The 27,824-nt window shown below is 57.0% G+C and overlaps 1 protein-coding gene across 1 annotated transcript; it reads left to right on the forward strand.

Moving 5' to 3' along the window:
• Positions 1–1,925: 1,925 nt before the first annotated feature.
• Positions 1,926–27,824, forward strand: VSTM2B (V-set and transmembrane domain containing 2B). Its single transcript, XM_028123502.1, has 5 exons — positions 1,926–2,007; positions 2,559–2,743; positions 3,682–3,711; positions 5,083–5,548; positions 27,736–27,824. The coding sequence occupies exons 1-5, from the start codon at positions 1,926–1,928 to the stop codon at positions 27,822–27,824; spliced, it is 852 nt and encodes a 283-aa protein (XP_027979303.1).

Here is a 27,824-nt window from a genome sequence, read left to right on the forward strand (position 1 = left end):
CACTGTCCAGGAGCATCCTATTGGTAAGAACAAAGCTTAGGAAGGGACTGAAGCTACTTCCCCAGCGAGGGTGTGCCCTGGGCAGCATGACCAGGTCTGCTGCTGGGAAGTATCTGCCCTGTGGGTTTCCTTCTCCCTGGCTCTCCCGGAACACTCTGGTGGTGCCTCCAGGAAGCTGGCAAGCTAAGCCTGGGAAACAGACACGTCAACCGTCAACCCACGGAGGGGGGGGATCCTCTCACCCCCTCCTGTAGGACTGAGCTGAGAGGTTAGGGCCAGGAAGATAGGGACCGATAAACTGAAATCCGCTATTCCGGTCTCCCGTGGGAAGGGAAGCAAGAGAGACCCAAGCCCAGCTGCGGGACTTGCCCCTACAGCTGTGTGCCCATTGGAACACAAGCTGGCCCCACGTTCCCCTTTGGGGGCCAGACTGCACTCCCGCAGAGAGCTGGGGAGGGGCAAGCTCCTGGTGAAGGCTGGGAGAGGTTCAGGGATTCGGGGGATGCAGGGGAGGGGGATGGGCTCCGGCAAACGGTCGTGGACCCGACCTCTCGCCGCCTGGGGATTCCCCCGGCCTTGCACCCGGTAAAGAGAGGGCCGCGGCCGGCGAGGAACGAGTGGGGACGCAGGGGCCAACGACTGAGGTGCAGGAACCCCACCCCCGCTCGGAAACCTCCCGATCCCTGAGTCGTGCTGGGCGCTCCCCACCCACCCCACCCCCGCCGCCTCTGCCGTCACTCACGGCCGCTGCTCGCTGGCTCGCTCGTGCGCTCTCCGCGCCACAGGCACCTGCTCGCCGGGCGCTCTGCGCTCACTTCTCGCTCGCACACTGCAGACTCCCGGCGTCGCCTCCGTCACCCGGCCTCGTCCCCAGCCCAGCACAGCGCTCCGCCCTTCTCCCCGGCCCCCGGCGCCCACCCACCAGCCATGGCCTGGGCCTGGGACAAAGAGCGGTGCAGCTCTTTGCCCAAACTGGGGTAAGGAGTTGAGGGCGGGGGTCTGCGGAGAGGGCCGCGGGGCACGCGGGATGCAGGGATAAGCGGCCGTCTCGGGCGAGGAAGATGGGGAAGAAGCCAGGGAGAGTTTAGGTGGGAGGACCCCCAGCCAAAGCAGGTGCGGGCGGGGCTGCGCTCCAACCACAGAGACTGTGGTCCCTCCAAGCGACCCCCGCGGGGGGTGGGGGGCGCTCCGGGGCGGGGGCGGTGCCGGCTGTGGAAGGGGAGGGGAGGGCGGGGGCGATGCAGCGGTGGAGGCGGCTCCGCGCCCAGCCACTGACCGCCCCCTCCCTCTCCGCTTCCCCTCCCCCTCTCCCCGCCTCGCTCCGGCTCTGGGTCCGCCACGCTGGACCCGCTCTCCCCGCGCTGCACTGGGTCGGACGCCAGGGCTGCGCGCCGCGGCTGAGCGCCCACTCGCCTTGCGGAAAGAGCCGTGGAGGGACCAGCGGGGGCGGCGGCGGGAGAGCTCGGCGGGAGCCGGAGGAGGTGACATTCGGGAGCCAAACCAGAAAGAGACCGGGAAGCAGAAGCTCGCGGCTCTGGAGGCGCTCACTCCCTTGGCCAGGGATGGGTCCCGGGGCGGCCCAGCCTCTGCCCGGCCCCGCCAGGCAGAGACTGAATTGAGGTACCCCATCGTCCTGTGGACCGCCCGAGAGAGGGAAGCACGGACAGATCAGCAGTAGCCTCCCGGCGGGACCTCGCATCCTGCGCCCCCAGCGCAGCGCCCCCCGCCGGAGCCGCGCCGGGCAAGCCGGCGAGGGAGCTGGACTGATTGGCGGCCGCCGGCGGCCGGGGGAGGGGGCGCCGCGCGGGGCCATGGCAGGCTCGGAGGCGTCCTAGCCGGAGCCGGAGCCGGATCCGAGCCCACGCTGCCGCCACCGCTGCCTCTCCGCGCCCGAGCCCCTGCCGCCGCCGCGCCCCCCGCGGGAGATGGAACAGCGGAACCGGCTCGGCGCCCTCGGATACCTGCCGCCGCTGCTGCTGCACGCCCTGCTGCTCTTCGTGGCCGACGGTGAGCGCGGGAACTTTGTTGCTGCGGGGGGCTCGGGGGGTCCTTGCCGGGGCCGCCAGAGCCACCCTGTCCCTGTCGCCAAGGAGCCGGAGGAGGAAGAGAAGGGGAAGGCTTCACGGTCTCCAGCAATCCCGGTGTGCAGCCCGGGCCCAGAGGGGTAGGGGGAGGAGAGAAGCGAAGGGTCGCCGCCGCGGCAGAGCCCGCGCCGGGGTCATTTGAAGCCGGACAGGTGCTCCGGCGGAGAGGTGGCTTTCGGGGCGCGGGAGTTGGCGCGCCCCAGCCTGGCTCTGGCAGTGCGGCTGGGCGCGGGGTAAGAAGCCTAAGCCGCCCCTGCTGCCCCGCCCGATCCGGAGGGAAGCAGCCTGCAGCGGTAGCCGGTCTCTGCTGGGGCCGGGCAGCTGTTCGATCGAACTTTGCTAGCGCCTGGGCCACGCTTGCGGCTCTGGGGTGGCAAGCACAAGGCCAGCGAGCTGGGGATGCCCCGTCTTGCCTAGGGTTGCCCCAGGCCCCCGCCCCACAGTTGGTCACGCCTCTCTCTTCCCCGCCCCCAGCTACATTTACCGAAGTCCCCAAAGATGTGACAGTACGGGAGGGAGACGACATCGAAATGCCCTGCGCGTTCCGGGCTAGCGGAGCCACCTCGTATTCGCTGGAGATTCAGTGGTGGTACCTCAAGGAGCCGCCCCGGGAGCTGCTGCACGAGCTGGCGCTCAGCGTGCCGGGCGCCCGGAGCAAGGTAACCCGCCGCCCACGCGGCGCCGGCGCTCACCGGGCTCAGGCCGGGGCGGCTGGGATAAGCCGGGCAAGGAAGGCAGGGCGCCGCCCTGTGGAGCAGCCCATCTCCCACAGTCCCCATTCCCACAACATCTTCAACAGCAGCACAAATCCTGGTAATTCCTCCCCTCTTCTTTCCTTTAAAACCTCCGGGACTGCCGCCTGGCCCCTACAAAGCAACACCTCATCCAGTTCGCCTGCTCTTGCTTGCTGGCTGCCGGCCCCAGAGTCAGATGGGTGCTGGGTGGTCAAGGGAGACCACTTAGTAGGGCCAGACTTTCCTTGCCTTCTGCTACTCCGAGGTCCCCAGGGCACAGGACCAAGGAGTTAAGCTCCTCTGGGCTGGGTTCCAGAGGCCCGCAGTGCACCTCCAACCCCCACCAGATCGAAGGGAAGGCCCCCACTGTCTGTCTGCCTCTTACACCAGTCTCTCCCATACACTCTTAACACACACACATACACACCTACCCTCTACCCAGGGTCCCACCCAGAGTTACTGCTCACGTCTCCCTCTGCGTCCTGTCCAGATACACCGGCCCCTCCATCCAGCTTTCCACGGGGTTTAGAGAAACACGGCAGGGAATGAGGATGCTCCGGGGGAGGGAGACGAGACGAGCCTTTCTTCCCACCCTGGTGACAATCCAGCCTTTCCTCTGTGGCCGGCAGGTGTGCTAGGGCAGCCCCTCCTTGGCCAGGCACCATGCTAGCTCCAAGCCCTGCTTCCTTCCGGGTAAAAAACTCCAGGAAATCCTGATGTCCTTCGAGACTTCAGCCGGGCCACATCCAGAGAGGTTTCGAGTCCTAGCCCGCCCGCAGAGTCCCCTTGCCGGAGGCGCATCTGAGTTCCCGGAGCCTGAAGGCCGAGAGCCTAATGTGTCTCTCTCCCTCTTTGCATTTTAGGTAACAAATAAGGATGCAACTAAAATCAGCGTAAGTGTGGAGCCCAGCACGGGCCGCGGGAGACCCCTTCTGGCCGCTTCGCGCCCCACATTTTCCTTCTTTTTAGAAAGGCTCAGCGGCCGCGCGATGTAGGGCCGTGCTCGCAGCCTTGCGTTGTAGGCTGCTTGGCATGTCGGGGCGCCATCTGTCGCCGCTAGCGGAATCGGGTTCGCTTTTGTGTAAATCAGGGGTCCCAGGCCTGAATTTCCCTCTTCCGAGCGGCGCTCACCTGTAAAACTCTCCTTCGCCCGGCCGGCGCGTTCAGGCCCCTGCGCATCGGCTTGCGTCTCCTCTGCTGGCTTGTCTCCCAGCAACTGGAGCGCGCCGCTCCTCGCGCTGGCCGTGACCGGTTCGCCGACTGGTGGGCCTCCCCGCCCACCGACCCCGCGCGACACACACACACCGGAGCGCCCAGGTGGCGCCCTCCACCGCAGCCCTCTCCTCCGCCTGGATTTCGGGTCCCAGGGCCGGGTTCTGTGGGCTCGTTGTGGGGGAAGGTGTGGGGTGGGGGTTGGGGGGGCTGCGAGGGGCCGGGGTCTTGGGATCTGTAACTCAAGGAGGAAATGCGCCCAAGTTCTCCTAGCTGGAGCGTGGAAATATCAGGGCCTGGAGACCACTGGGGCCTCATCGTGCGCTCGGTTCCGAGGTGAGGGCCCCAAACCGGTGGCGTGTCAGCGTGTCCTCCAGGCCGCCGGGGAGGCGCGCTTGTAGGGAGCTTCAGGCTGAGGCGGACTCAGAAGTAGCTGAGCCCAGGGAGCCCAGCAGCAGCGTCAGCGTGGCCTGCCCCCGCGGGAGGGCGGAGGGTTAGCTGTGAAGGGCTGGGGTGGGGGGGGCTGGGGGCAGGTATTGATGTGTACTCTTGCGAGCAGAGTGGCTGTCCTTCAGGCACTACCCAGTCTCTCCGGATTCCAGAGTAAAGAAAGGAACGTTGGTGGGAGTAGATGTGGGGGGCTGGGCTTAAGGCCGGGCGGCAAAGACGCGGGCGGTTAGCTACAGGAGGCCGAGCCTGGACTTCTGCAAGGTGCACAAGGAAGGAAGGAAGGTTAGGTTCTGCAGGTCTGTTGGACAGAAGCATAGCTTGGCCAGGGGATGCAACATGATGCATTCACTTGAAATGGGGGACGCAGGGGACGCAGAGGGTAGGTCCATCCAGGGTCCAATCAGGGTTGGGAGCCCCATGCCACAGGGGAGACACGGAATGAAAGAAAAACTGAGTCGCCAGGGGCCAACCTGCGTCCGAGAGGTGTTGGGGTGCTGCGGCATGAGGGCGCAGAGGCAGAGGTGGGCGCGGCTGCATCGTGCGGGCAGAGAGCGCAGGCCCGCGCACCCGGGCCTCTGACCCCGGCCCCCGCTCTCTTGCAGACCGTGCGCGTCCAGGGCAATGACATCTCGCACCGACTGCGGCTGTCGGCCGTGCGGCGGCAGGACGAGGGCGTGTACGAATGCCGCGTGTCGGACTACAGCGCCGACGACACGCAGGAGCACAAGGCCCAGGCGCTGCTGCGCGTGCTCTCGCGCTTTGCGCCGCCCAACATGCAGGCCGCCGAGGCCGTGTCCCACATTCAGAGCAGCGGTCCGCGTCGCCACGGCCCGGCCAGCGCCGCCAACGCCAACAACGTGGGTGCCACCGGCGCCGCGGGCCGCGCCACCTCCGACAAAAGCCCGGCTCCGGGGCGCCCCTCCGCCGCCCCAGGTCCTGGAGGCCCCGAGGCGGCAGCTGCCTCTGCGGCCCACGCAGCTACTACCACCGTCGCGGCCTCGGCGGCTGCTTCGTCAGCGTCGCCGCCACTGGGCCAGGCGGTCCTTCTTCGCCAGAGGCACGGCTCAGGTAAGGGCGGGTGCCGAGAGGGGGCGCGCTTGCATGGGGGCTGCGGACGGGGCTGCGGCCGGGGCCGGGGGCCGGGCGGGGCCGGGGGCGGTTCTGGCCAGAGGGGCGGCCCGGCTCTGGCCTTTGCGTTTGCCTGGTGGTTGGTAGTTCACTTGGATGCGCCTGGGGCAAGTCTTCCGAAGCCTCATTTGGGCTCGCGCGCTTCCTGCTGTTTGCTGTTTATTGCTGGTCGCTCAGAAGCATTTAAGACGTGTATTTATGAGGGGGGTGGGGCCGCCCTGCCTGATCTCCCGGTACACCCGCGGCTGCAGTGTGGGGAGCCCTCTCTTAAGTTTGGAGAACTGGACTCTTTTCTCCTGAAGCCCGTAGGACGTGAGCCCCCGGAGTGGGAGGAGGTGGTTACAACTCAGGCAGTGAGCGTCTGGATGCTGACTGACTGACTGATCGAACAGACAAACTTTGTCCAAGGCTACGTGGGTGGGTAGGCCTGGCTGTGTAGCCTCTGCTCTTTGGCTAAATCCCGATTGGGCCTAGGCACAGGCTCTGCTATAAATAATCCCCTTTGGGCCCTTTTGGAGAATGGCGGAGTGAGGATAGAGCCTTGTCATTGCTAGGAGGGCACCCAGAGGTTAAGACCTGCTTTCCTAGGGAGCTGAAAGGGCTGGGGAAGATGGGAGGGGGGCCGGGAGAGGGAAGTCAGAGAGCAGAAAGGAAAACAGACTGACTGCCAAGGCAGGCAGCTCTGGGGCAGGAGGGGCTGCTTGGCAGTAGTGGGGGTTTATGGAGGGTAGAAAGGCCTACTGCAGGGAGTGTCCCTCCCCAAGGCATCCCCCACTTCCTCTGCCCACTCAAAGGTGGACATCAGAGATGGGCCCAACTCCAGCCATCTCTCCCTGTGTCTGATTTTAAGCCAGTGACTCCCTTTCTGAACCCCGCCCCCAGACTTGTTTGGTGCACAGTCCCAGAGAGAGCGTCTCTCCTGGCTTTGCAGCACCAGACAGCTGGGTTCCTTGACAGTGGCATATAAATGTCCCTGTGGGATGGAGCAGGCTGCCATGCCCTAAGCTCATGCTTCTCAAAGTGCAGGCCACTCACCACCAGCATAGAGCTTGTTAAGGATGCAGGCTCCTGGGCTCTCCTGCTGAATCAGCGGTGACAGGCATGCCAGCCTGTCTCCCTGGCTGGTTCTGAAGCCTTCCGACAGTTGAGACCCTATCCGTCTGTCTTTGTGTCAGTTCAGTTGTTTCTCGTTCGGCTCCACCGCCCTTTGGGGGCCTCTCTGTGCCGCTCAGGCTTCTGGGTCTTGGCTGGGTCTTAGGCTCCACACAGCCCCCCAGAAGACTTTCCCCCAGGCTGTGGGAGAAGGTGGGCAAGCTGAGACCTGTGGAGGGCCTCTCCCCAAACAGCCCCGGCCTTCCCCACCTGACTTGGAATTTTCTATCCCTTGTATGAGTGTAAGATGACACTAGCTGCTGTGACAAATAAGCCCGGAAATGCCAGTGGTTAACACAGTTCAGATGTATTATTTCTGGTTCACATCTCATCCTGCTCCGGAGTGGGGGAGGGGTGGGGTGGGGAAGGGAGAGGTTCTGTGCCACGAACTCATTCAGGGACCCAGGCTGACATACACTCTCCCATCTTCAACAAGTGGCTTCCGTGGTCACTCCGGGCATTAACATACAGCCAGCAGACCGGAGTGAGCGGAAGCAACCCTTCTCAATCCAGTTCCCTGAGAAAAGCAAGCCTAGTGCTCTAAGGCATATGTTGTATATAATGAATTGACTTCTATCTTGTACATTTGGAATGATTCTAAGTTTGCATCGTTCTTGGGAGACTGAGAGAATGGCCACTGAAATCATTTTCGTAGGGGTGAATTCTCTCAGAGGAAAGCTGGTGTAGACAAGGGCAAGGCAAGAGTTTAAGACCCAAGCCTACAGGTGGTAAAGATTACTTCTACCCTCACCTTTTAGCCAGAACTCAGTCACGTGGTGCAACAAAGATGCAAGGCAGGCTGGAAAACGTAGCCCTCGGCTAGGCAGCTGCTTTCCGACCTCATGTCTCATCTCTTCTCAGCACAAGGGGAGCATAAATCTTGGGGGGAGTTAGCCATCTCCGTCTAGTTCACAGGTGTACTGGAAAAGTGTTTATTGACTTGTAGAGCGATTGGCTTAATTGGATTGGTGGGAAAAAAAAACCTGCTCCATGCCCTTGGGCCCCAGCAAGTGTCTCAGGCTGGAACATTCCTCTGGGATGTTCCACAGACCGTGAGTAGAATGGCCAAGCAGAGGATTCAGAAGGCAGGGCCGGATGTGAGTTGTGCTTCCAGTACTTATTGGCTGTATGGCTTAAGCAAGTGGCCTAACATCTCTGAAAGTATGTCCTCATCTGTAAAATAGAATGGGAATCCCTGACCTCAGAGGGAGCTCAGTGTGGAAATTTCTATGTAAATGTTCATTATTATCACCGTGACCATTACCTGCTCTGGCCAGAGAAGAGGGGATCGGGGAGATAAAGCTGAATGGTTGGCATTTGGAGGCCAAGCTGCTGAGGGCCTTGAATGCCAAGTGGATCCAACGGGAACCGTTAAAGGCTTTGATCAAGGAAGCATCATATGAAAGAGATCTTTGAGAATGAACTTGGTAGTGTTCACAAAAGGTATTAATGAGACCAAGGCCACAAGCTCATTCCTGCTGGAATCTCCCTCTCCTCCTGGCTAGAACCTTGACACCCTGAGCCCAACCAAGGCTGATCTGACTGTGCCTGGCATGGCTGGTCAGATATCCAGTCTCTGGGCTGGCCACAAGGGGCTCCAGGGTAACTCATCCCCACAACAGGGACCCCTCTGTGGAGGGTGGCACAAACAGTGCCCTTTCAGGAAGATCTAGAGGTCCTCATGTCAATTCAGTTCTGATGGCTTAGTGCCCAGGACCTCCCAGCAGGTGGGGCCTTGGGCACTTGCCAGCCACAGGGCAGCATTTTAATGCCAACATAGCCCAGGCTGGGGGCTCCTCTGCCCTCCCATGGAGTGGCTTGTAGTGCACATTTCCCTCCAGAAAACCCAGCCAGCTGGGCTCCCATCAGGGCTGATAGGGCAGTGCCACCAGCAAGGGGGTATGGTGGCCCTTAATGTCTCTGTCACCCCAAAACCGTTGCCAGCTCCTAAGCAGGCCAGGAACCATGTAGACACATCTCAGAAAGAACCCCAAGTTTCTTTCCAGCTCCCATTTGGAAGGCCAGAAGGTGGACCCTCTGCCAAAAGACCAGAAAGCCTGCATCTTCCCATCTCCAAGAGAAGGTCTTGGGAGAGTCACGGTGCTGTGGGTAGCCCTGTGTCCCACTGTGGGCATGGCGAATTGTATGCGCTGACTTCTAATCCATAAACAGCCAAATGGCCTTGATCCCAAGGAGGGGACCCATACTGTCCTATGTGTCCTGTCCTGCCCACCACCCAAGGCCACCCGAGTTTGCGGCTGCCGGTGGGACAAAGCCTGAGGATGGTGTTTTGGGTGCTAGGCATTGACCACCTTTCTGCAGGGTTATGTTGTTGCGCAGTGCGCAGTCCTGCTGAGCCTCCCTGGGATGCAGCAGGCCAGCCAATTGCCCAGAGCCGCCAGCAGCGTGAGCTGGACAGGGAGCTTGAGACCGTGACCTCAGGCTTGGCCTCCCCTGCTCACAGTTCTCAGCAGCCTAGAGGACAGGGGACCAACAAGGACTGCTGCCACCTGGTTAACAAGCACGGGGTGTTGACAGAGCTTATCAGCCAGGGTGCTGGCAAAGCAAATGGCACCTTCAAACAGGGTGACCAGGGAGAGGCGACGAGAGTAGTTTTTGAAGGTGTGGACAGGGCAAAGGGCAGCCAACAAAGGACAAGTGCCAGTCGCAGGGCCAGGAGCAGTGGGAACCATTAGCACCCCTGGCCTGAAGGGGCAAAGGGGGAGCAATTAGTATAACCCAGAGGGGCTAGCCAGATGGAGTGGAGCCTTGGTAGAATGGCCCAGCAAGGGCCTCACGTTCCTCCTGCCCTCCAGTTCCTGCCCGGGCCTCCCACTGACCAAACCCTCCCGACAGCCTCAGGCTAGGACACCGGCTGATGCAGCCGAGGGGCACCAGTGTCCAGGGGCTCAGAGCGGAATGGAGAAAGGTGGATGGAGGATCTGGGGGGCGTAAAGGGAATAACCCAACTCTCAGAGGGAGGAAGATGGATTCTACCCCACCCCAACTCCAAGACAAACCCAAAGCTGAGTTTCTAGTTAAAAAGGCCATTCCAGGCCTGGATCAAGTGGACACTCTGGCTGTTTCAGAATGGCAGCTTCAGGGGTGATCCCAGCCCACCTCCCCAGATAATCACCGGTTAAGCAACTGCTCCTGGAAGAAAGTCAGAAGAAGTCCCAGACAACACTGTGTTCCTCCATTTTTCAAGCAAGCTACTTTGGTAATGCCAGGAAAGGGGCGGGGGGCCGAGGGGGGGTACCGACTTGAATCTCTACCCTTTAGCTACTGCCCAGCCAGGCCAGAAAACCCTTCCTGTGCCCCATAGGTGCCCAACACAGCCAAATACACATTTGCACTAAAAGTTTATGTGCAAAACTCATTCATTTCACGTCTCATTTGTCAAGAGACATTTTGATATTTGTGCTAAAAAGAACATGGGCTGGATTAGCACAGCGGAGCTGGTGCAGGAGACCAAGCCCCTTCTTAGCCACGTTCTCGTAAATCTGGCTCCTAATTAATCTGAACGCTGACCTGTTTTTTATGAACACTTTGTTGCTGATTGCCATTTCTAGAAAAAAGAGAGAGAGAGAAAGAAAACAGAGTATCTTCCAGACAAACCCTTCTAATCAGGAAAGGCGCCGGCGCCGCAGTGATGCCAAGTGCAGCCTCAGAAGAATACAGTTTGCAACTGAATGGCTTGTGTGTTGGCAAGAGGTTCCCCTCTGCAGGGACCTGGGGATCAGATCTGTGGCATGTGAACCTCTAATTAGCCTCAAGGCTCCGGCCCCAAGGAGAGGCGCCCTGGCCCCTACAGAGAGCCAGCTGATGTGGCAAACTGCCGCCCGGGGCTCACACGGGGTTCTGGCTCTCAATATTTCAATTACTAATGAAAGAGAGACAGTCAAGGCCATGGGTGTGCCGGCTTTCAAGAGGCTCTTACTGCTGGGAGCCACAGGGGGGTGGGGGGGGAGCATCCTTGGGTGTCGCCATAGCAACCGTAAACCATGCCAGAAGGGGGCTGTGGACAAGGTGAAGACACTCACTCTCAGCCCCTGCCCCAGGTGGGTGCCCCTAAGCTGGTGGAAGCAGTGCCAATGTGACCTGGGAGAGTGTCCACGGAGCTGGGAAAATCTCCACCTAGGCCAGCAGGGCCAGACGACAGTCACCTGGTGTTCCCAATCTCCCCGGACCCATGAGGACCCCCAAAACAATTACCTTCAATAAACAATCCACTCCTCTCTCAAGCTCTGATGTGACACAAAGATCATAATTAAGGAGAAAATAAATCTGGCAAAATTTGTCCCAGAGAAGAGAGGGCGAGGCTCCCTGAGCATCCTGAAAGAGAAAATTAAAGGATTTCATAGAGAAAACGGCTGAGCCTCACAGCTGGTGAGAGATGCCTGCATCATCCCTGACAGCAGCAAACATGTGTGAGTATTGGCTGCATAGCGTCCCCCTCCTCATTGGCCAGTCACGTGACTGCCATGAGCACGAACCGGCAATGGCAGCCGTGGACCCAGCTCAAGAGTGTCAGGGGCGCCCTTCGATCTCCACCACAAAGCTGTCTGTGTCAGTGGGAGTCCCAAGAGGGGGTAGCCCTCATCCAGCTAAGGCAATCGGAGGAGGCTTCCTATAGGCAGTGTGCAATTTCTGACATGAAGAGGCACCTAGGGCTTTGTCCTCCTGCTTAAGTCAGTCCTGGGAAAGCTGCTGGAAGACTTGCCTACCTCCCCATCCTGTGCCACATGAATTGAGAAAGTCACACCAGATGGAACAACCTTCGTCCACCACTGAGTGGTTAACCAGCTCATGGCGTGGCCATTCTCTCCGCATAAAGGAGACCCCAAATTAAGGACAAAACAGCTACCCTGTGGATTGCAATGATGATAGATAATACTTGCCTTTTACTGAGCACTGATTATGTGCCACACACACATATCACAGGTTTCCCTCCTTTTTGCTGTTCTGCATAACTCCTCCTGCCTCCCTTCATCACACAGTCCCCTCCCCAGGGCAAAGACCCCTTCCTCAGCTGGGGTGGCAGCTCCCACGGGAAAAGCGGAGAGCTGGCCTTTCTAAATGTCACTGGGAGCCAAACCCACCAAGGAGCTTCTCATTAAATATGCCAGGTGCGCATTTTTAAAGCTCTGAATATTAAGGATTCCCCAAGCATCTGTGGGGATAAATGAGGTCAAGTGCTTTTGTAATATGATATTGATTAGTTCTGCCCCATGTGGACAGAGGCAAGGGCTTGGCTGTGGTCTAAACCCCTGAACTTTATGGGAGATGCTGGCTTGGTTTGAACACATCTTTGCAGCACAGGAGGCAAAAAAAGTATTATCTTTTCTATTCCCCCTTGCTTTGCTGACTGTTACCAGTCATCTCTCAGAAACTCCTATCCGAAGCATGAGAAGCTTCCCTTTGTCTTATGTAAGGGCTGCAGGAAAGTTTAGGATGACCAGCAAACAGGCCCAGCCCCTGTAACTGCTGATCCCTACCTGGTCCTTGAAGGGTGACAAAGCTTCCCTGCGGTGGGGCTTCTGGGGAAATTAGCCTGCTTGTCATGGCCTTGCTGCTCTTGGGGATGGTGTGCTATAAATACTAAAATGATTTAAGCAATTCGGCCTCCTCTGGGTTTAGCTGCTACCGAGAAGCTAGGCTATGGGAGGGGCCCCTCAGCAGCCAGCGAGAGTGTGAGACCTGTGCCTTCCATGAGATGGCCCTGGAGAGGCAGGCCAGTTGGCAGTCCCAGGGGAGGCTGTTTCTGGAAATTATAGGTTGTTGTGTTCCACATTACCACTCCCTGGACTGAAACATCAAAGCTACTGCAGACTGACTTCTGGTGTTTCTGGTTCAAGCGGATGTTTGGGGGCCTCTGTCTGTACAAGATAGAGCCAAAGTGGACATTTCAAAAGCTTCTTCCCCACCTGTCATCCCACCCAGCTAGCCACCCCTGGGGGCTCTGCTCTGTCCAGCTCAGAAGCGACCACCTGGCCAGAAGGGCTGCCCTGAGGAATAGACCCCTGATGTCTGCGGAGGCCAACTATAAACAGGGCGCTGTCTGAGTGCACCCAGCTGGACACCTGGCGCCCAGTAAGGGCGAGCCCAGGGGAGGTGGCCTGGTCCCTTCTCTTGGGAGCAGCCCATTATGGTGGAAGAGACAAAGCACAACCCCGAAAGAGGCCAAGAACAATTCAGGAGGAAGTTTTCCTCGCCACCTTTCCCAGACATTTCATGCTTCCTCCTGACATTTTGAATGTTCCTTAACTGTTCAGCGAGATGGCTCATAAGCAAGCCAGGGCTGGGTGCCACCACACTCTCCCCATTTCTGGGCCCTACCTACAGAGCCCCGACCACCAAGATATCACAGCCTGTGCCTTATCCTCCTTAACCTCCATAAGCTTCCCATTTTCCGCATGAGTCCACTGCTTGGATTCAAATCCTGATCCATGCGCCCCATGTGTGACTTGCACATTTGTGCTCATCTGGATGGTGCCCGTAACCATACCAGCATCAGCGGAGATAATCCACAGAAAGAGCTGAGCTTAGCACGGGGCCTGGCACCTAGAAAATGCTCAGTAGATGCTGGCTTTTATTATCTGCATTACTTGGGCAAACGGCATTGACTGTCCAGGATCATTTCGTGGTGTTCCAATCTGAGCCCTCACTCGACGACATGCCTCCCTCTGCACATGCTATGAGCGTCATGGAGCTAAAGGTGATGGAAGGAAGCTGAGGAGCTTCAGAACAGAAAGTACCTTCAAATTGCAAAGTGCCTTCAGATTGCCTTCAGTGGGTTGCTATTTTTGTCCTTTTTCTCTAAGTGCCTTTTCCGGGGGAAGGGTAGGAAATGGGGAGGACACCACATCCTTATCCTGGCCTGGCTGTGGCCGTTTTCTATGAGTTAGGAGCTCCTTGGTAAGCAAGGACAAGCTCCCCATGGCTTCTCGCATTCCACCCTGAAGCCACACCACCATGCGTGCGCACCTGCCTGTAGGCCGCACTGTGCACCTGTGTTATGCCAGGTCTTGCTTCACTGTTGTGTAGGCTGCTGTCAACAGGGAGGCCATCGTGATGGGAGGAGGCGGGCCCTCTGGTGCCTGGAGAGCCAAATTCTGAGAAGAGCCTGGTGTTTGCAGCCCTAGACAAGGGTCCCTCCACGGGAGAAGGGAGCAGAAGGAACGACCCCCTCGGTGACAGTCAAGTAGCCAAAGAGCCTCCAGAGCAGGCCTGGACTGGGGAGGAGGTGCCCCACATCTCCCTTTCTGGTACTCTTACCACTCGAGGTAGAACCGCAGGGAGGCACCTGTGGAGGGATGGGGCTTGGGACCACTGTCGCAGGCTTGGGCCTGCACTGGCTATTCCACACAAGCACCTGCCGCTGCTTCTCTTGTTCACACTCTATCCAGATGCCCTCGCTGTGGCTCACTGAGCCTGATGACTACCAATAAAGGTGTTGCTTGGCCCCCAAGAACCAGTGGGGAGAAGGTAGGACAAAGACCACCATGGGGAGATGCTGGGAACCTGAGCGGACTGCTTGCAGGGCTGGAAGGCCAAGGCCCCTCTTGCCCAGCCACACCCCTCCCTGCCCCGTGGGAGCCTGCCTCCCACCCGGCACAGAGAGCCCAGGCAGGCTCACCCAAAAGGAGGCCCACCCACTCTTAATTTCTGTCGCCAAAGACAGAGAGCCCCTCACTCTGCTCATCCCTGGCCCCCTGCCCATCAGCTCTCCTCAGGAGGAAGTCCATTTTCTTTAGCCAGGAAAGCCCAGCTACAATGTGAGTCCCCTTATAGCACCTTTTATTACAATTGATTCTCACAGAAATGCCACTTGGATCAGATGAAGGATCTTTAATAAACTGGAAGGAGGGAGAGCTGACATCATGTCATGGCTCATTCTGAGCTGGGGCTCTTGGCCAACTATATCTGGTCTGGCCAGAGCCAAGGGGCAGGGGGCTGCCCAGAGCATCAGGTTGACCCAGCCCCTACCTCAAGGAGGAGCTCACAGTCTCATAGTGGTGGTCAGACCAAGCAAGAAGTACTCTGAGAATGAATTCATGGCTCAGCTCATGGCGGGGGGGGGGGGGGGGGGTGGCGCACAAAAGGGCTCAGAAAAAGTGGGAACGGTAGAGTTCACTTCACAGAAGGGAGGAAAGCTTTGTTGACCCTGTAGCCAAAGGGGTCTCATCCACTCTGAGCACCCAGAAGGCCTCCACTGCTGTCTCAGGGCTCCCAACACTTCCTTCCCTGTCATGGAGTCAGTGCCTGGCTGAGTACCCCGTCCAGGCTGATGCCCCAGGGAGGCAAGCCCAGTTCTTTCTCAGGTCTTTATCCTCCCTATTCCATGTTCACTGGGCCTGGCACTAGTTCATTCATTCATTCACTTGTTCATTCAATGAATGTCCATTGAACATCTTTTATGTACAGGAACTGTGCTAGACCTTGAGGACACATGCAAGGTCCTCAGAGTCTGACAGAGGGAGAAACAGACATTGGTCAAATAGTCACATGGCAAGTGGAAATTTGCAGCTATGGCTGGTTACTCTAAATGAGAGACCCATGGGCTACAGGAGCTAAAAATAGAGGGACTTGACTCAGTCAGGGAAGGGTCCCTGAGGGAGTGATGCTTGAGCCATAATCTGAAAGATGGTTAAGAGTAAAGAGAGAGGGTAAAGTGAGTAGGTAGGGCTTCCAGGAAGAGGGTACAGCATGTGCAAAGATCCTGTGGCCAGAGGGAACAGGGGAATACAAAGGCCTGACAAAAAATTACTATGGTTGGGGCAGCAAAACAAGAAAGGGAACAGAGGAAAATTTAAGTAAAGAGTAGTTCAGAGCTCAGACTCCATAAGACCTTATGATAGGGATGGGAGTTTTGGCTCTGTCCTAAGGGCAACAGCATGGGGAGCAAGTGGGTGATAGGGCATGATGTTTTTGGAACTGACATTCTGGCTGCAGTGTGGAGGTTGGAGAGGTGGGGACAGAGTGGATGTGGAGAAACCACTTTAGAGACAGTGATCCAGCTGAGAGATGATGGGTCTTAGACTACCTGTTTGGATGGATAGGTGGTGGGATTGGTGGATGGGTGGAAAAACAAGCTGGTGGCTGATTGAAGGGAAGGATGTGAATGTATGGATGAGAAGGTAGGGGATGAGTGGAAGGAAGGACGAGTGGATGTGTGGACGGGTAGACAGATGGAAAGACAAATGGACGTGTGGATGAATGGATGGAAGGATGAGTGGATGTGAGGATGGATGGAAGGAGGAGTGGAGGTGTGGGTGGATGGAAGGATGAGTGGAGGTGAGGTTGGGTGGAAGGATGAGTGGAAGTGTGGGTGGATGGAAGGATGAGTGGAAGTGTGGGTGGATGGAAGGATGAGTGGAGGTGTGGGTGGATGGAAGGATGAGTGGAGGTGAGGTTGGGTGGAAGGATGAGTGGAGGTGAGGTTGGGTGGAAGGATGAGTGGAAGTGTGGGTGGATGGAAGGATGAGTGGAGGTGTGGGTGGATGGAAGGATGAGTGGAGGTGAGGTTGGGTGGAAGGATGAGTGGAGGTGAGGATGGATGGAAGGATGAGTGGAGGTGTGGGTGGATGGAAGGATGAGTGGAGGTGAGGTTGGGTGGAAGGATGAGTGGAGGTGAGGATGGATGGAAGGATGAGTGGAGGTGAGGATGGATAGGAGGATGAGTGGAGGTGTGGGTGGATGGAAGGATGAGTGGAGGTGAGGATGGATAGGAGGATGAGTGGAGGTGTGGGTGGATGGAAGGATGAGTGGAGGTGAGGTTGGGTGGAAGGATGAGTGGAGGTGAGGATGGATGGAAGGATGAGTGGAGGTGAGGTTGGGTGGAAGGATGAGTGGAGGTGTGGGTGGATGGAAGGGTGAGTGGAGGTGTGGGTGGATGGAAGGATGAGTGGAGGTGAGGATGGATAGGAGGATGAGTGGAGGTGTGGGTGGATGGAAGGATGAGTGGAGGTGTGGGTGGATGGAAGGATGAGTGGAGGTGAGGTTGGGTGGAAGGATGAGTGGAGGTGTGGGTGGATGGAAGGGTGAGTGGAGGTGAGGATGGATAGGAGGATGAGTGGAGGTGTGGGTGGATGGAAGGATGAGTGGAAGTGTGGGTGGATGGAAGGGTGAGTGGAGGTGAGGATGGATAGGAGGATGAGTGGAGGTGTGGGTGGATGGAAGGATGAGTGGAGGTGAGGTTGGGTGGAAGGATGAGTGGAGGTGTGGGTGGATGGAAGGGTGAGTGGAGGTGAGGTTGGGTGGAAGGAGGGATGTGAATGGGTGAATGGGTGGGTGAATGGGGGATAGAAGGAAGGATGAGTGGAGACATGGATGAAACAGGAATGGGAAGATGGGTACGTGTGGGGTACATGTTGGGTCTTACAGAATGAATGCAGTTGGGGTTGCAGACATGCCCAGGGTTGGCATTACCCATACCTGACACAGCATAGTTAGTCCATATCTTCCAGCAGAAAGGTCATAGGAGGTGGCATGGTACAAACTGGCTTGGCCCAGAATTCCTTGCGAGCCCTTGTTTCTGTCTGCCGTCCCCAGGCCACAGTAAGAATGGGCGGGGCAAGTAGACACAGCTAGCCCCCAGCCTGCTCCAGCTCCCCTAAAACCTCAGCCTTCATAAGGCACCACCATCACTTCCCGGTAAAGGACGGGAGCGGGGGACATTTCCATCTGCTGGATACTGGGCACTCTGGTGAATGCAGCCTGACCAAGACCTGATGGTTATTGTCCATGTAAAAGTTAATGGGCATACGTTTTCTCAAGCATCTAAAAAGTCAAATCTCCAGGTGGGCAAATGAATAAGTGTATTCGCATTAAAGACTAATGTAACAAAAAATACACACGGCAGTAATTCATAATGCATTCTAGTCTACAGAGTCATATTTTAATGCGTGGCATATCCTGGGCAGCTCCTCTGTGCTATTTAATGAGCACATGTTATAGAATTTTCAGAGCACTATCCCTGGGCAATTAAAATGTGTTAACCTTTTCAGTTAAATTGTATTTCTAAAGAAAAGTCCTCAATGTGAAACAGAAAGAAATATCTGGGCATGGTCAGGGCAGAACCTAGAGGAAAGGTTTGTTGCTGTGACCTGGCGGTGCTGGGCTCAGGGGACCTCCAGCCCTTCTTCGCTGGCCCTCCGGCCTCTCTTCATGACCAGGCCCCACTCCACTGAGCCGGGCAAGGAGGCTGAGGCCTGCACCCACACTGAACAGCCTTCACGGAGAGGGCATCGAGTGCCTGACGTTTGCCTGACCTGGGGGATCTGGGGCACACTCTGTGTCAAGGGACACAAAGGCAGTGGAGGGGACATGAGGGATTTAGATGGGGCTGGGATGCCCTGAAGAGGGGCAAGGACTCCTTTGAAGCCCTGGTAGGTCCTCCCTTCCCTATCGGTGTAGTAGGCACACTAGCACCCCAGCATCCTCAGGTCTGTGTGTTTCAGATCTGGACAGAGTCCAGGAAAGCCTCTGGTGAATGATTCCCAAACTATGTTCCTTGGAACCCTGAGCCCCAGCCCTACCCCCAGCTTCAACAGAGCTGTCTGGTTTTTCTCATGATTTGAAATATCAGGGTTCCATGCAGCAATTAGCTTAAAAAGGGGGTTCTACTGCTTTAGAAGATTTAAAAAGCAACTGATATAGTCCAGATATTTACATATATATATCATACAAAAACACACAAGTTATATAGCATATACAAATTACATATATATATATATATATATATATATATATATATATATATGCCACCTTCTAAGGGAAGAATCTGAAGTGGCTTACAAAGCTGCATGTAACGTAATAGAACAAAAAAAAATTTAATGAAGAAATTAGAATAGAGGGCAAATGAATGTGAGATGGTGAAATTAGTTTGAGGAAAAGTTGGACAGAGATGTGCGTACACTTGGGCAGTTGAAAGGTCAGATCAGTGTCATAGCGGTCGGCCTCCAGCACCGGCTTGTGTTTGAAGATGAAAAATGAGATTCCGAATGTGAAGCATCTGGTGGATGTCTGGTGCATCATGGGTGCTTAGACTAAGAAAGACTTCTATTCATTCATTCAACAAATATTTTATGAGCACTGCAAGGTGCAGGCAGGGTGCTGGGAGACAGGAGTCAAAAGGTAAAATCTCCCACGGCCACCCAAGAGCAGCTGGGAAGAATCAGAACTTGCTCTCAGGTCCGTAGGATGTAGGGAGCCTCCAGCTGGAGTCAGGGTGGATGCAGTGTCTTAGGGAGACCTGGGGGCGCAGAGGAGCCATTTAGGCGAAAAGGCAGGCCCAGTGTGAGCAGTGTGGAAGCTGATGGGGCTGGAAGGCAGGTGTGAAGCAAGGTGGTCTGGGGTGGGGTCAGGTGAGGAGTTAAAGGATCTTCAAGCTGGGATGGAGCCCCTGGGGGGCTCGCGGTGTGATGTGTACTTTGCATTTGAAAAAAGGGCACAGTGGCCCCTGGCTGGGCAGGTGCCTGGCTGATTGGGGTTAGTGGATGTGGGGAGTCAGGAACATTGCCGCCCTGCCAGGAGAGTGGATATGCTGAGAGGGAGGGTGGAGGGACCAGGCAAGGCTGGGCCAAGAGCAGTGCAGCAGAGGGAAATGAGAACTGTCTTGGAGGTCACCTTGTAAGGGCCTCTGGGTTGGGCTGGGCTGGGGGAGGGGAGTGAACTGTAGGCAGCCAGAGGAGACGGGGCAGGGCCAGCTAGTAAAGGGGACAGCATGAGTGGCCTCCATGCAGTACCCCAGTCTGCTGGAGCTGGGGGCTCCTGAAGCGTTGTGGAAGTAGGTGAGGCAGAAGGATCCCTGAGTGGGGTCAGGAAGAGCCTCCAGCAGGTAAGGAGCCTAGATTCCATTCACAGCTACCAGGGAGTCACTAGAGATTAACTCCTATACCTGTACCGCCTACCAGCTCTACAACTTTAAGAAGCCATTTAACCTCTCTGGGTCTCACCTGGGAGAGGGGAAAGTGGCTTCTTCTAAGTCCACTGAGGGGGTGAAAGGAGAGAATTCTCTTGGCACTGAGAACCCAGAATCATGTGCCTGTTAGCACCCTGCAGCCTCAGAGCTCCGAGAATCTGGATGGGCAGTGGGGGATCCCCCATGAGGCCTGGGCCCGGCACTGAGAGAGGCCCCCACCACCTCTGCCCAGGGCACACCCTGATGTTCACTGTGGTCAGGGCTATCCCTGGCCCTGCCAACACCGGCCTCCTGACCACACGGAAAGACCAGTTTACCGTTTTCATTAAGTGATGCCATTAAAAGATCATTTGGGGCAAGGTCTCATTTCAAAAGAACTAGGAACCTGGAAAGGAGTTCACAACAAAGTTGGCCACATTAAGAAGCCATTATGAAGGTTAAAATACAGAAAAACATCTCATCCCACGCCGTCTCCCTTGGAAGCAGCCTGGGGCTGGGGTCAAGCCGGGGCATCGGGGGAAGGAGCGCTCCTGCTCTTAGGTGCTGAGATGTGGTACAGGCGGTGGGTAGGTGTGTGGACAGTAGCCAGACCGTCTGGGTGTAAGTCTGGGCTCTGCCATTTATTTATCTTAGCGTGGCCTTGGTAGGGCCAGATTTAGCAAATGAAAATATAGGACATGCAGTTAATCGAATTTCAGATAAACAAATGATAGCATTTTAGTATAAGTAGGTCCCATGCGGTATTTGGGATATACATGCACTTAAAAGTATTCATCGTTTACCTGAAATTCAAACTGAGCTGGTGTCCTGTATTTTCTCTGGCAACCCTAGGCCTTGAGTACTTCCCTGCACATCTCTGGATCTCAGTATTCAACCCCCGCTCCCCCGGAAAACAGGGATAAAATGGTAACTCCTGCCATTATGAGGACTGTATCTACTGAACCACACCTGCACGGCACCTGCTCCAGCGAGGGCTAGCCAGCTTTGCGGTCGGCTTTCAGAAGGTGCTTGCCTCTGTGTGCTTAGGCTTGGCTGGGTCTGCTCCTGGCCATCCGCTCCCCAGTGTCAGTCATCCGCTCCCACCCACATCAGATCTCCATTCCCCCCTGGGGGCAGAGCTGCTTGCTGGAGGCAGAGGAGGAGGTCTGAGGCCAGTCCCCTGCTGCATGGGCTTCCACCGAGGTGGGACATGTTGTAGGAAAGGCATTTGTGGGAGCGGGGAGAGAAGGAGCAGGGAGACAAAGAGCTACATGAACAACACAGACATTTGTCCCAAGGCCTCTGTGCCAGGGTGCTCAGGGAGGGCTTCCTGGAGGAGGTAGCGCTGGTTCCAGGCTTGAGGTACAGGTCAGAACTAGACAAAGGAAAAAGGAGTGCTGCAGGGTGAGCCCAGGGTCCACTGCACGTGCCCACAGGGAACGGTGGACGGGAGAGCAGATCAGCTGGCCGGGGGGCCGGGCAGTGTCACGGAGAAGCCCAGCTGTGGCCCTGAGACGGTGGCTCTTTGTCCTACAGCAGAGGGGACCTATCAAGGTTCTGTACCACAGAGAGAGTTCTCCAGGGGTGTCTGAAGGAGGGAGGTGAGCAACAGGTGGTAATGGAGACAGGAAGGTGCTTTAGGAGGTCACGGGGGCCGTGGCACGGAAGAGAAGGCCCAGCGAGCAAGGGCTAAAAACGAGTGTCCCACACCCGCCCCTGCCCCCATTCGCCCCAGGGAGTGCCTGGGCTCCTCCCACTGCCTGGGCTCTGAGGCTGCCAGGACAGCTTGTCTTCGTACCCGGGGCCCCAGCAGGCCAGGCAGCAGGGCGATCACCATGGGACCAAGGGACCCCCATCCCGTCTGCTCTCCTGCCCCTCTTCATCCCCCACTTGGCTTTCCTTCCAAACATCTGTTTCCTTTAAAGCCCAGCAGCACTGGTTGCGCCTAGTTTTTGCCCTAGTTACCAGCACGCATTAATTTTATGGCAGAAATTAATTCTGTCCAATTCTGTTGGTGCCCGGTTATTCCTTGCTACTCCCTTTGAATCAATATCCATGAAGAGGCTTTAATTAAAACACCAACCAAGGAAGCAGCCTCCTTACAAGGTGGCGTCTTCCCACTCAGCTGTGGCCAGGCTGCCTGGCCTGCTCAGTGCAGCGTCCAGGAGAGGCGGAGAGCCCCGGCGGCGTGGGTGCCGGTGTACCTGGGCAAGTCGGGAGTGTCAGGGCGGGGAGGGCCAGTCCCTGTCTTCACACAACAGTGTACCAACCACAGCAGGACCAAGGCCGGGCCTCCTGGAGGCTGCCACAGAGCTGGTTCAGGGGCTGCAAAGTCAGGTGCCACTGAGGGCCAGGCTGGGTGGTGGAGGCGAGTAAGGCTGGCTGAGGGAAGGGCCAGGGAGGCAACTGGCAGCCCCCCTGGGCCCATCATGACAAATGCCCGCAGCTCTGGCTTGGTGCTTCCGGGTCATAGGCGTCTCCACTGTGGTCAGGGTGGCTCCATCATGCCCTCTCCTCGACTCCACAAGCCCCTAAAAACCCAGGCAGAAGCCCCTAAAAACCCAGGCAGAAGCCTCTTGCACCCTGGCCCTGGGACGCTCTAAGAGGGAGCCGTCTCCCTCAGCTGGGGCTTGGCCCTCTGCCATGGGTCCGGGATGGAGCGGGGCCGCTGATGGGAACAGGGGTGAGGGCCAGTCCATCCCCAGCTGCTGCAGCCAGACAACCCTCTGTCCCATGGCTATGTAGAGGTCGAGGCCAGCCCTTAAAGACCAGCCACGCATAGACTGCTGCCTCTTGGGGACCAGCCCTCCTCTCTCACTTTGAGGCAGAGCCAAGGAAGAAAGGTCCACACTGGACATCAGCGCTGAAAGGGCTCATCCAGGGCACTCACTTGGCTTCCTAGCCTCTCTAGCCAAGAAGCCTATATTTAAAAGATGTGTTAAAAAAAATAAAAAAATAAAAAATAAAAGATGTGTTACGACAGCATGAATTGCAGAACAGATTCACGTGGCCTTGCTCTGGGTGATGTAGATGAGGGGACCGTCCTCAAGACCCTCATCACAAGCCCTGACGTTAGGATCCCCTAGCTCACTGGTGGAATGCCTTGTCCGTAGAGACTGGGCCAGTTCTCTGGCTACCTGTAGTCAGCATGTGAATATTCTAGTGCAGCGCTGGAGGGGGGAAGGCCCAGCACGGTGCCGTCAGCCCTCATAGTGAACCTCCAACGTAGCATAGCCCGTGAGAGCCAGAACCAGCCTGTTAGCTGTTTTTGTAGGTAGAGCCAGGCCTCAAACGTATCTGAATCGTATTTACTCTTTGCAAACCCGAACTAAATTTTAGTTTTTACTCTATCGCAAAAACAAAAACAGCCTCTGAGCAACACTGGACTCTGAGGGGCATCGTTTGCAAAGCCCTGACCCGGACCAGCCCGCCAGCAGGCCTGCAGCTATCTCCAGCACGTGGCTGGTGTGGCAGGTGCTACAGACCACGTCAGGGCAGGAGTTCCCCCCTCCCCCACGGCCCGGGAACCTGGGAAGGGCCAGCAGGGCATGTGGAGGGAGGACAGTGGCTGCCCTGGCTAGCCATCCCCACTGGCCAGCCGAGAGCAGCTCACCATGCTCCTGATGCCCACAGAGCGGGGGACGTCCCCTCCGTGCTCCCAAGCCTATGGGAGTCCGGGACACAGTGGGGGTGTCCTGCTGCTTCCCCTGCAGGCCCTCCCCCACTAGGATCCTGACTCATGGGCTCAGCCTCCAGACGGCTTGGACAGGGCAAGGGTCCCAGGGGATGACTCAAGCAAAACCTCCCTCACTTTTATCCCGAGGCCTCTGATGGCCTCAGAGATCCCATGCTGTTTTCTGACAGGGCTTTTGGCATTCTGCCATTGTCGTGTCAACGGAAGACTTCCCGGTCAGAAGCTGCTTGGCTGGCGCCTTCGCTGTGCCCATGGGGGCTCAGTGCCCCCACTGGGTTCTTTGGGAGCCTCTTAAATGGCTCCAGCAGGCATCTTATCCCGTTCACCATCTCAAGGATAAAAGTTAATATTCACAGAGCAAAAGCAGCTTTTATTTCTTTAAGAATGATTAACAAAACAGTGATACTTGTTAAATTAAAGAATGAATCAGCCACTATTCCATCAGAGGACTTCCCTCACCTCTGATTTTCCAGCCTGATTTTCCAGCTTAATCATGACAAATAAACTTCTGCGTGATCCAGTGCTATTCCTGGTACTCCTTAGGAAGGGAGGAAATAGATACAGGACCATTAGCATCCAGTGGACACAGCAGCCTCATGCCCCCTGGAACACAGCCACCTCCACGCTCCCTAATAAGAGGCCAGCACAGGAGATCCTACCTCAGCTGAGCCAAAGGCACCAGTCCGGCCCTGCCCTGGAGGGTCAAGGTGAGCCCCAGACAACAGTAGGCCGTCCTGGCTCACTCCAGGAAAGTGAAGACAGGGGTGGGGGCAGCAGCCGCTGAGGGGGCCCAACAGCACACCATCAGTGTCCCCTCCTGAGGAGTCAGCACCTGGGGAGAGGACGCTGGACTACCAGACTCCTGAACCCCCCTTTCTGGTGGAAAGAGCCCTCTTCCTCCAGGGCCAGCCTGGAAGTCAGTCTTGCCCTGATTCACTCGGGAAGCCAGGAGTGTGTTTGGATATCCAGTGAGAGACTGGCAAGACGTTCCAAACCCTAGGTCCTTCTCCCACCAAAAATCCGGGGATCTCCGTCTGTCTTGTGAGAAATGGCTGGGGAGATCATTTGCCCTGCTTCTTCTATCTTGGAAAATTTTCCTCTTGAGAGAAGGACAACCCCCCACATTCTTTTTTCTCCAACACTTTTCAGAAAAGTAGTTATGTCACCCTTTTCGCTAAGATCTATCTGCAAAGCAACAGCCTGGGTTTGAGGCGCTGTTGTTTCCATGATTGTGTAACAGGGCACTCAGAAATTTGGTGGGTTTGGTGTAACGTGAGAACCATTCATTTAGCTCATGATCCTGCAGGTCAGTTGGGCCAACCCCTCCACCAGCCTTATCTGGGCTCACTCATGCTTCTGTGGACAGTTGCCCTTTCAACTGAGGGCTGATTGGACTAGACAGGCCTAGCTGGCACATCTCATGGCTTTTGTCCTGCAGCAGGCTGGCCCAGACTTTTTCACAGGCTACAAGGGGCACAGAAGAAAGGCAAGCCTCAGTGTACAGCACGTTTCAAGCCTTTGCTTGCCTCACACTTGATAATATTCACTGGCCAAAGGAAGTCATGTGACCAAGCCCAGAGTCTGTGTCAGTGGACACTACCATAGGGTGTGAATGCTGGGAATGCAGAGATGAGGGAAGGAGATCGTGGCCTATTTTGCAACCTACCGCTATGATCTTGCTTGATCTGCACCCCAACCTGGTAGGACATGCCAAGCACCTGTTAACTGTATGGAGTCATGCATATGCACATCCCCACTTCATGGAGTGTGGCACAAGACCCAGAGAGGTACAGGGTGTTATCCCAGGTCCCACAGCAGGCTGGCTTGGAAGCCTCTCTTCCAGGTGCCAGCCCACTGCCCCACACCACCTCCCTTGGCCCCCTCTATGGTGACCCTGGGCCAGGGAGCAGATGACATGTCACCCAGGAGCCAAACCCTGGCTGTGCCCCCCCCCCCACAGACATCCAGCAGCAGAGACAGCACAGACCCTGGCGTCTGCCCTGCTTAGGCGCTGGCCTCTGGGAGCCACCATCTCAGTCCTCCAGCCCATGCTGCTCTCACTCTGGCCCAGCATAGAGTGGCAGGCTGATTGTTTTGCTCCAGGGTCTTCGGAAAGTCTTGTGCAATCTTAAAACTTTGCAATGGGAGTAGATGATTGTGTGACACTGGGAAAGGCCAGTCAGCAGTATTTAGGGGAAAATTAAAACTCCTCCTCGCATCTCCTAGGCACACGGTCCCACGGGCCACATTGACCTTGCCTGGCCCATGAGCCCAATTGCCATTTCTCCTGCCCCTGCGTGCCTTGCGGGTCTGTGTTCCACTGCACACATCCATCTGCTTTCCAATGCCTCACGCGCCTGCTTCTGCCCCACCTGCATCCGCCTGACTGTCAGGGTTTGCAGGAGCACAAAGATCTGAGCCAGGAGATCTGGAGGCCAATGGGCCCAGTCCGGCCACATGTGTCCCGGGTGCCCACGAGGCAGCTCTCTGCTAGCTACACCCCCAGTTTCCGTGCGCCTGAGTCCAGGCACCTGGCCATCCATCAGCACGTCCGTCTCCACACCCACCCTCCTTTCCAGTGATGTGTGACAGCGAAAAGCAGCAAAGGAGGACCCGGGTCTTTGGAGGGCCTCCCATACCCTGGGCCTCCTCACTGATGGATGGCCAGCTGCGTATGTCAGCCCCGGCCAGGCTGCAAGGACAGCCAGCAGTGACACCGGTGTGGAAGACCAGTGTCTGAAGAGGACGGTTAGCACACCTGGATTTTTCCGGTCCTAGTGCTTCTCCGCGGGGTCTCAGACTGGGCTTGCAGACAAGTCCTGGTGGGCGAGATGCGCACCGCAGACGGCCTCCACCCCCTTTCCATTCAGATGTTTGAACACAGCCCGTGTTTCCCAAAATGGGCAGATGGGATCCTGGAGTCTGCCGCAGGGATGGCCCCTGGATCATCGATGCATCCCTCTCCTTCTACAAAGGGAGACCGGGCCCAGGACACAGTGATTGCCAGAGCAAGACGGCTTCGGGACTGGGGGAAACACCTTGGATAGAAGATTACTGGCTCTTCCAGCTGAAGAGGGGCAGGTCATGGGCTCAGGCCCCACCTGGTCAGGGAGGCCAGAAACCCAACCTGCCTGGTTGCAGCTCCGCGGGCAGCAAAGTAGTGGCGGCCACGGCCTCCATACCACCTGCTTTGCCACGCCCCTGTACCACCTGCTTGGCCACGCCCCTGTACCACCTGCTTGGCCACGCCTCTGTACCACCTGCTTGACCACGACTCTGTACCACCTGCTTGGCCACGCCCTCTGTACCATCTCCTTGGCCACGCCCCTGTACCACCTGCTTGGCCACGGCCTCTGGTACCACCTGCTTGGCCCAGGGAAGGGCCTCCTGCCTCCCTCCAACCTGGCGCAGAGCTCCAGCCCAGCGGGCTGGCTGGAGTGAAGGGAGGAGAGAGGCCTCCAGAGGGTGCAAGTGAGCAGGGTAGGGCTAGAAACTTGACATCCACACAGCCCGACCCTAAGCAAGACAGCAGTGACGTCCCCAGGGTTTGGGCAGCATGTCTACACTGGCTCTTTTCAGGACCCCTAGAGCATCCCACCTTCCAGGGGAAGCCTGGGGATCACAGGTAGGCCTTCCCCAGGTTATACCAGGGGCCTTCCAGGAGATGCAGGCCCTGATGACAGACGGGCTGGAAGCCAGGGCAGGCCGCCCAGGGAAGGCAGAATGAAGACACACGGCACCATTCCGGTGGTGGACCAGGGGCCCAAGTTAATGGCAGCACTGGAGAAGCAGATGGAAGTGACGTCCCACTAGAACAGTGCAAGGGTCACTCTTCCAGGAACCTAGCCCACTCACCTCCACCAACCTATGATTTCCGACCTCCCCATTTGACCCCAAGGGCTTCGCTGACAGTACATGGAAAGAAGACCCAGAAACATCAGGATGCCTAAGACAGCATTTGTGAATACTAAACTGTGCAGTTCAGGCAGGGGTTGGAGGGGTTGGAGTCGTGTGCAATCGTGGGGTCTCCCTGGAGGAGGGGGGAAGCTGGGGCTTAAATGCAGAGGGCATATCGCAGTATACATTGAGGGGAGTGGTGGGGGAGCATATTGTCTTTTGATTTAGCTAGAATAACAACGTGGACTTGAGAAGTACAATCTAGGACACCCAGCTTCAGGCCAGGGGGGTACCTTGTGTCTGACCAGAGTAGGCTCCTAAAACGTGTGGTCTGTAAATAACAAACAGCAAAATGCCCCATCGTGGTATGGAAGCACCACCAGGCATCAGCTGAGTGCCGAGCTTCTCCCTGGTCTGCTCGTGGCCACTAGGTTCTCGTGAATCAGGCGTTCACTATGCCCATTTTCTCGTCCCCTGCAGGCACTGGCCCTAGCTCTGCCACAGACCCACTCCTGTCCCTGCTCCTGCTAGCTCTGCATAAGTTCCTACGCCTGCTGGTGGGGCACTGA

This window comes from Eumetopias jubatus, unplaced genomic scaffold (assembly GCF_037043125.1).
Source record: "Eumetopias jubatus isolate StellerSeaLion01/CBP00866 unplaced genomic scaffold, mEumJub1_p1.0 scaffold_10, whole genome shotgun sequence".
In the NCBI taxonomy this organism is placed as follows: domain Eukaryota; kingdom Metazoa; phylum Chordata; class Mammalia; order Carnivora; family Otariidae; genus Eumetopias; species Eumetopias jubatus.

Coding starts and splice junctions, on each gene's coding strand:
- VSTM2B (XM_028123502.1), top strand. CDS start 1,926: ATGGAACAGCGGAACCGGCTCGGCGCCCTCGGATACCTGCCGCCGCTG. Junction 2,744..3,681: donor TGCCGGGCGCCCGGAGCAAG/GTAACCCGCCGC, acceptor TTTGCATTTTAG/GTAACAAATAAGGATGCAAC. Junction 3,712..5,082: donor AGGATGCAACTAAAATCAGC/GTAAGTGTGGAG, acceptor GCTCTCTTGCAG/ACCGTGCGCGTCCAGGGCAA.